The sequence below is a fragment of the Lygodium microphyllum genome, chromosome 5, assembly GCF_053477565.2.
Source record: "Lygodium microphyllum isolate KBCC chromosome 5, Lygodium_microphyllum_v1.1.10, whole genome shotgun sequence".
NCBI classification, from domain to species: Eukaryota; Viridiplantae; Streptophyta; class Polypodiopsida; order Schizaeales; family Lygodiaceae; genus Lygodium; species Lygodium microphyllum.
The window spans coordinates 89,960,294-89,968,852 of record NC_141139.1 but is presented as its reverse complement, the minus strand read 5'-3'; the positions used below and the strand labels follow the sequence as shown (position 1 = coordinate 89,968,852).

General features: G+C 41.1%; 1 protein-coding gene across 1 annotated transcript; it reads left to right on the top strand.

Moving 5' to 3' along the window:
* Nucleotides 1-415: 415 nt before the first annotated feature.
* LOC148036119 (putative serine/threonine-protein kinase At1g54610) lies at nucleotides 416-5,280 on the top strand. The gene is made up of 7 exons (XM_087678117.1): nucleotides 416-1,447; nucleotides 1,892-2,176; nucleotides 2,270-2,587; nucleotides 3,253-3,480; nucleotides 3,671-3,771; nucleotides 3,860-3,980; nucleotides 4,307-5,280. The coding sequence occupies exons 1-7, from the start codon at nucleotides 1,043-1,045 to the stop codon at nucleotides 4,904-4,906; spliced, it is 2,058 nt and encodes a 685-aa protein (XP_087534243.1). The 5' UTR covers nucleotides 416-1,042; the 3' UTR covers nucleotides 4,907-5,280.
* Nucleotides 5,281-8,559: the final 3,279 nt, after the last annotated feature.

Below are 8,559 nucleotides of genomic sequence, written 5' to 3'. Positions count from 1 at the left end.
TAGGAGTGTGGTTACTGGTATTAATGTGTTGGGCGCTAACTATAGAAGAAGAGAGTATTTAGCTTGTCCTATGTTGCCAGACAGTTCTGTGAACCAATTGCGCACCTGCAGCCGGGCTGCAGGGTGAACAGCCCCTTGTTGACTGTGGATGCCGTGTTTGAAGAGTCCTGAACTGATGAGAATAAATGCAAGTGAATGGGAAAGTGATAAAGATAAAATAGGACTTCCATTAAATGTAAGTGCTGGGTTCATGGGGGGGGGGGGGGGCGCGCAGGGGATGTGGGGCCTGGGACAGGGATGATGGCACATGCATGCATCAACATGGGGGCGCATCAACAATGGCCTGTTCCCATGCCCATTACGCTATTGTGGTGATGATGGTTGTCATTGTCATCGGTGCATATTCATGATGACTGCTGGCTGCTGGGGCTGCTTCTTTGTGAGAGAGAAAGAGAGAGGCTTTGAACAGAAGGCCTGCGCCAAACCGCGTTGAACGTCCCAGAACAGGCTTTTTTTTCCTCCACACACACACACACACACACACACACACTCTCTCTCTCTCTCTCTTTCTCTCTCTCTGTGCCAATCCAGAAGCAGGGGAGAAACATACAGAGACAGATCTTGGAATTGGCCCTGTTTCCCCATCGCCCGATTCCCAACTTGCCTCCGCCCGATCGCAGACACCTGCTCCTCCATTGATGTCGCAAATTTACATGCGAATTGCAGCCTTGCAGCAGGTTTTCTTCGCCTCCCTCTGTTCGTGCTCCGTTCAGCGCCGTAGCAGTACAATTCGAGCCAAGTTATTGCTGTATCATCAAGGTGTTGTCCAAGCAGTGAACACCATGGACTCCGCTGTTCTCTCCAAAACATGATTTTTTAATGTCTCCAGATGATCTGCCAGGGATCGTCGCTTGTCACAGCATGACAAATTTCCGCAGACTGCGATTGCTTGCCTTTTTCGAAGCCCTTATATCTCCAAGTTCCATGACAAATGCCCACCCCTTGCCTCCATGCTAACTGTATGTGATCACTTGCATCCAGAATGGGCTGTGCATGCAGTAAGCCGGAGGTTGTTGAAGAGCCGCTACCCAGCCCCAAAGTAAAGTCTTCACGGCAATCATCGGCAAGATATTCGAATGCATCGGCAATCAAACCGGCCAATTACTCGCAGTCTCTGAGTGGGCTTTTGATTGAGCATGAGAGAGAACGGAGGCTGCAGCATCAGAACAAGTTAAATGGTGCATCACAACTTGCAGAGCATGTTCCGTCGAAACGGCGGGAGAGGAAACAAGTACCGGTGGAGAACCCCAGGCTTGGAAATCTTCCAAAACATATGGAAGGCGAGCAGGTTGCAGCTGGATGGCCGGCCTGGTTGTCAGCAGTGGCAGGGGAGGCAATACGAGGCTGGATCCCCAGAAGAGCAGACTCTTTTGAGAAGCTAGACAAGGTGAGCGTTGAACTGACCTTTTATTGTTGGCACCATTCAATCTACATGGTCAATTATACATGGTGGGATCAATCTACATGGTGAATTGATACAGTGGTGGTAAAAGTCTATCAGGATGGCCTGCTGCTTGATCTTGCTGGGCAATTGGCTTTCAGATTTTCTGCACTTGGTGAAGTTTATATGCTTTTGTTACCCTTTTTAGGCTTTTGTCTTAGAGGTTTCAGAATTCAAAATTCTAACCTTTTGAACTGGGTTTGCAAATACTGACTCGTCAAGCCATTGGTAATACTTGAAAGGGATAGTTAGGATTTGAAAAGTTACTTGTTCAGAACTAACTTGTCCCCAAGTAATTCTCTGTTTGTCTTCTCAGTGTTCTTCTTGTACTCTTCATGAAAATGAGAAACATATGAGTCGGCTCTCTGACCACCTTGTATGCATTTTCAGATTGGGCAAGGCACATACAGCAATGTGTACAAGGCTCGTGATCTCGACTCCAGAAAAATTGTAGCTCTTAAGAAAGTTCGGTTTGATAATCTTGAACCTGAAAGTGTGCGCTTCATGGCTAGAGAGATACTTGTTCTTCGTCGCCTTGACCATCCTAATGTCATCAAATTGGAAGGTCTTGTGACATCCCGTATGTCCTGCAGTCTCTACCTTGTTTTTGAGTACATGGAACATGATCTGGCTGGACTTGCAGCTTGTCCTGGTATTGTGTTCACTGAACCACAGGTACGTCTCTTAATGGAAGTTGAATCTGGTGTCTTGAAGTTAAAAGTGCCCCTGCATTAGATAAGACATTTTTTGGTGGTTTGATTGTTGCAGGTAAAATGCTACCTACATCAATTGCTTTCTGGACTAGAGCACTGTCACACTCGGGGAGTGTTGCATCGGGATATAAAAGGATCCAATCTTTTACTAGACAATTCGGGCCTTCTAAAAATTGCAGATTTTGGTCTGGCAACATTCTTCCGTCCTGATCAAAATCAGGCTTTGACAAGTCGAGTTGTTACACTGTGGTACCGACCACCTGAGCTTTTGCTTGGTGCCACAGAATATGGAGTAGGTGTTGATCTCTGGAGCACAGGGTGTATTTTAGCAGAATTGCTAGCAGGGAAGCCGATTATGCCTGGGAGGACAGAGGTACTGCTCCATTTCCATCTGATTGTGTGTCTTCTGTATGATTGTTTGCCTTGCAAGTTTGACGAGTTTGAGCTCTGAGGAAATTGGTTGTGTTGCTATGGCTAGTTATGAAGGTTCACTAGTTGGCATGTAGATAATGTGCCATGCATATCATATCAGCATGTTGCTACTGCTTCTGGAGCACAATTATCTTTACGATTTAATGGATGAAGCATAACAAGGGGCTTTAGCAGCAATGCCTGTACTAGTTCAACTTGTTGCTATACAATGTCTTTTAGAACCGCCGACTCTCTCTGCTTTTTTTTTTAAACTGCCCCACTCCCCAAGAGGTGAAGAGTGCCTACAGCTTTGATAGTTTGGGATCTCCTTTGTAAGTCTGATCACACTACCATAAGATTACTTGTTCAACTGGAGCTGTGTCCATGTTGCCTGTCTTGAAATTAAGTTTAAAGGATTTGCTAGAGCTTAATTTTTCTTGTTCAAAGACTTATGACTGCAAAAATAGCACAGGCTCTCTTGCTGAACTTGTGCTGAAGTGCTGATGTCTAATTTGCATTCGATGCAGTTGTTTTTTGTTAGATTTTAGCTCTTAGCATAAAAGTGGTATGGTTTTGTTTAAAATGCTCTATCCTTAACAGCCAGGACTATGCTTCCTGTTTCTGCAGGTTGAACAGCTACACAAAATATTTAAAGTTTGTGGATCTCCTTCAGAAGATTATTGGAAGAGATCGAAGCTTCCTCATGCTACTATCTTTAAACCACAGCAGCCTTACAAGCGATGCATTGCTGAAACATACAAAGATTTTCCACCTTCATCATTGGCACTTCTTGAGAAGCTTCTGGCAATTGAACCAATGGGTCGAGGAACTGCAACAGAAGCATTAAAGAGTGAGGTATTTTTTTAAATTGTACTCGTCTTAAAAGAGTGGGTCTAGTAGCCACCTAGCTACATTTAAAGTTAACTACAGCTTGATCTGTTTTGACGTCCTTTCGCCTTTTGTTAATAGCTGAAGTAGTGTTAGAGCAAGCATGTCTCACTTGCAGAGTATGTAGACTTACGTAGATATTGGTTTTGGGGTTCAGTTTTTCACCACAAAGCCATATGCCTGTGATCCTTCAAGCTTGCCACAATACCCACCAAGCAAGGAAATGGATGCAAAGATGCGTGATGAAGAAAACAGAAGGTGTTTTTTAATTTAAGGCATTGGCTTTTTTTCCCAGGAAACAATGGTTCCATTGTCTGATAAGCTTCTCATTGACATCTTTTCACAGGCAAAGGACATTAGCTAATAAAGCTCGTGGTGATGCTCCTAGACGAGCAACAAACAGAGATCGTATAGGCAGAGCTGTTCCTGCACCTGAAGCAAATGCAGAGTTGCAAGTCAACCTCCAGGTATGTGAATTGAACAAGCACATAGTTGGGCAAATTATTTTTGGTGATAATTTGTGACGCTGCATTTTTCTGTTGGATTTGTTTGTATAGTCACTTTTCAGAGTCTGGGCATAGACTTGTAAGGACCATTGTGTTGAAGGTGTTGATGTACCAATATGTTCACACTGTTAGTTTCTTTGAACACATTTTGGTATTTGTCTAGACATTATTGCAGCAGTCGCATATAATCTGTATCATGGATCAAGTGAATTCTTAAATAAGGCTAGCAACATAATGTGAAGTAATTAGAAGCCTCAGGAGTTCACTATTCCTACTTCTTTCTACAGAAGAGGCGAATTGCTGCTCAAGCCAATGCTAAAAGCAAGAGTGAGAAGTTTCCACCTCCCCATGAGGATAGCTCAGTGGGATTTTTAGCAGAACCTCCTCGGCAGGTCCATGTAGCTGCTGAAAATCAAGGTAGTTCCTACTTACAACCACGACATCAGGTACCTTCAGCTTTATCATCTCGATCTGGCCCCATGGGACCTCCAACAGGTTTGTCGTCTCGATCTGGTCCTGTGGGACCTCCAACAGCTCCTCGGAGGAAAAAACATGGTGGTGAAGATGTTCGCATGGCTCCTTCTCGACCCATATCTCATGTTGCTAAGTCTACATCAGTTAGTGCTTTTACTTCTCAGAGTGGTGATCTGTCTCACTTGTCAAGCATCATGGCAAACAAGGATGTGGGTGCTGTTGATGCGCGATCTAGGTATGGTTATAGGCATCGTGAAAAGGCTATGGTTACAGAGGTTGGTAAACAAGCTGGTGTACACAGCAAGAGGCTGGAGCAGGGAGAGGCTGCACAATTTTCAGAATCCTTTAGAGGCTCTTTAGTGACAGGAAAGGATGGACGCCCACCACTCCGGCCATCATCTTTAGCCAACTAACTCTATGTTGTACAGAGGCAATGCCTTGCCTTTTTGAAATTTCTGTATTTGCTGATTTTGTAGCTAAAATGCAAGACCCTTTCTGGTGACAGCTGTTTAGAGATGTGGGCCTTGTTGTCGTTTGATATGGCATGGGTCTTTGTGTTGGAAGCCTCGTTGCTTGTAGCTGGGGGACCAAGCTCTGCATAAACCCAAGGTTGGATTTCCCGAGCTGCCACAAGGAGAAAGGTTATCTGGTGTTAGCTTTTGTATTCTAAATATAAGATGCACTTCTTGGAGAAAGGCATCTGAGAGTGATTCTCAAATAAAGCTGGCCACAGTAATTCAAATCAAGAATGTTATACTCTGTTGAATAAAAATGTAAATGGAAAATTTATGGTTGGTCAGGTGTCTATGCAGTAATGCTCAGTGATCATAAAATTGCTGTTGAAATTTTCCAAGTCCTGAAAGTTCTGCAAGCAACTCGGACATTTTCAGAAGTTATTCTGTTGGAGAAGACATTTTTGTATTTTGCCATTTTTGTTTTGGTCCAGGTTGATGTGGAAGCTGGCTGGATTTTCATTGGCAGTAAATGGTTGTTTGGAGATGTTTTGTATGGGATCTTGTTTGAAACATAATAACTTGCTGCTGAAGCTGATATCCATTTCGAAAGTAGGTTTTAGTCTTAAGTCTATGTTGATGCCATGATTGTTGAAAGTTCTGGTAATATGCTGCTCTGCTCTGTGATAAGGTGCTCTCATGTGTAAGTAGGTAATATTTATACCACTAAAAACTTTCTGAAAGACAACAATGAAGCAGATGCTCTGAGCCTTGATCATGCCCAACTTTCAGGTTTCTGATCCCATGCACATTGTCAATCTTGTGGCCTTGCCTAATTTAGAATGCTATCAAGAGTTTTATTTGGGCGTTTCACTCTTTGTTGCAATAAAAACACAGCCTAAAAAAGCCCAAAAATTCACCGTCGAGAACATTCCCTTCCAGGTTTTTGCTTTTCAAGAGTACTGTTGTTTTCTCCAGCTGCTAGTTGACTTTGGCGTTTTAAGGTCCTGTATGTACCTTTCGATCAACAGCTCAGGCCGATTGATATGGAGAATAAACAACTTTCAGCACCCTACACAATGCATCAAAGCTGAACTTCCCAGCTTGTAATCCTCTATGCCAACCATTGAGGTTAAACTTGCCCAGAAAGGTTGTGGAGTGCTTGTTTCGTCATCCTTTGTGGCACTGTTGCTTAAGGCTTTATGTGGAGAAGGTGGTCAAGGTTGTAGAGTGAAAATCCAGCTAATAGAAAGGCTCTACATCTGGTGTTGGAAGCCATGATTCTTCCGTTAAGGCAGAAGCTTGTTGAGGCTGCATTCCTTGCATATGTTGCAGCAGCTTGTGTTTGTGGGGGTTCAAGTCTATGATCGGAGTGTGATTCAGGCCTTGGGGTTGAATCATATGTCCAAGACCTGAATCATATGTTGTCGTAATTCAGTTTTTCAAACAGCAAGTAATTTATACCAAACTAACTAAGCAAGCTTAACAAGCTTAATGAAAACTAGAATGTAATTATTTCAGTAACATTAGATTCTACAAAATCGTCACTATAGTCTACTAGTAAGGCATTGAATGATAAATATAACATTGATCTACCAAAGAAATTTATATTCTAATTTCTAGTCATTTGAGTCAAGACATTTGAAGCATTCATGGCTACAGACTAAAAGTGAAAGATATCCGAAAATCAATGGATGGGTTATAAAAGACTGCTATAAAAGGCAAAGTATTGCATGACAATAGATTCTAGAATGTAGTAGAAGGTTGGCACAAACTATATTTAGGAGGATTACAAATGTTAACATTGATCTACCAAAGAAATTTATATTCTAATTTCTAGTCATTTGAGTCAAGACATTTGAAGCATTCATGGCTATAGACTAAAAGTGAAAGATATCCAAAAATCAATGGATGGGTTATGAAAGACTGCTATAAAAGGCAAAGTATTGCATGACAATAGATTCTAGAATGTAGTAGAAGGTTGGCGCAAACTATATTTAGGAAGATTACAAATGTTGATCATTGATGAGATGCGTCCTCATCTTCATCATTATTATCACAACTCTACTTGCTCAACAAGAGAATCATGGCTTATTTGATTTGTAGTGTCCAACTTTTCCTCTTGTAATTCTTAAAGCCTATCATCATTCTTTTTCTTATTAATCACTTCTAAAGTAGCCTCAATCTTCTCCTATCATCTTTCTTTGATCCTAGAGACAAAGCCTCACATGGAAAGGCACAAGTGTCTTGAGAAAGCACCTCAATAGCTAGTCGCAGCAAACTAGTTGTACAAGTCTCAAATCTTTACCACCACTTCATCCCTTGATGTATCCTTGCCACATCCTTTGCAATTGGGCATGCATATCCACTTGTCTCTAGTTAATGGATGCCCAACTCGTCACATAAAATACCTTGCTTTGCAATATCTTGGGGAGTGTCTCTCAATCTAGTTGCATGTAAATGTGAATGCAATTCATCCCATCTATCAATACACATCCTCAGCTTGCTACAATTTGCTAGCATCCACATCCCTCAATGCCTTGTATTTCCTCAATCATACAATCTATCGACTCATAAACAAGCCCTATTATTGCACCTTTCTTATCTACAAGGTGAAGGATCTTCGGAATAGATGCACCTATCTTCCAAATTGTCCTTGCATCTTGCCAAAAAGTGATCCCCAAAAATGATACTAGCCATGTGCATTGCCCTATCAATGCAATAAACACTCTTTCCAATCCAACTTTTATTCACAACCATGTGTCACAAGCCATTATAGCACCTTTCATCTTGTAAGTTTCTAGCATAATTAAAAATGCATTTGAGCTAGATTTACTAGCTCCTTTGTGCTGATTTTATGATGCAAAGCCAAAATTGTGTGTGACAATATTTGAGCTTGTTGGTTGAATACTACATGAAGTAGAAGCATTTCCACATGCAATTGTAAGACTAAGGGCATTTGCACTTGCAATGCTTGCCTCACCATGTGAACCCTCTTCCAAGTTGATCATAAACACATACTTTTATGATCAACTTTTATATATGCAATTGTCGGCATGTCTACAAATGTGCATGTGGTTATAAGCATTTGTCCATACTTAAATCTTTTAGCTTGAGAAAATAAGCTTGTATATGAGATAGCCCTTCGTCCTAAGTCTACTAACACATCTTGCACTTACATGTAAACTGCTTCCTTCCGCATTGCTCAATAGTTGTTTTAAATTCAAGTTTCACTTTTTTCTTTCTTCCCACTTATATTAGCCCAAAGCAAAAGAATAGGGGGATGAAGCTTCATCAAATGAAGACATTACAACTAATTTAGCTTGATGAAATATCAATTTCAACTTTAAAACAAAAAATTCCAAATATTGATAAGCCAACACTAAAGTTGCAAAAGGATGTTTCTCCAACAATGTGAGAGCTTAGTGATTGTTAATATCTAAAAATTGTAAAAATTTCACACTTGATTAGAAATTTCAAAAATTCTTAAGCCACTACTAAAGGGCAAAAGAGTGTTTCTTGAAAATTTAAGAGTTTAGCAGTTGTTCAGGTTATATTATTTTGAGGATTTGTAGTAGTTATTAATGAATTAAAAATTTTAGATTTCTATTAAA

Coding starts and splice junctions, on each gene's coding strand:
- LOC148036119 (XM_087678117.1), top strand. CDS start 1,043: ATGGGCTGTGCATGCAGTAAGCCGGAGGTTGTTGAAGAGCCGCTACCC. Junction 2,588..3,252: donor TTATGCCTGGGAGGACAGAG/GTACTGCTCCAT, acceptor CTGTTTCTGCAG/GTTGAACAGCTACACAAAAT. Junction 3,481..3,670: donor CAGAAGCATTAAAGAGTGAG/GTATTTTTTTAA, acceptor TTTGGGGTTCAG/TTTTTCACCACAAAGCCATA.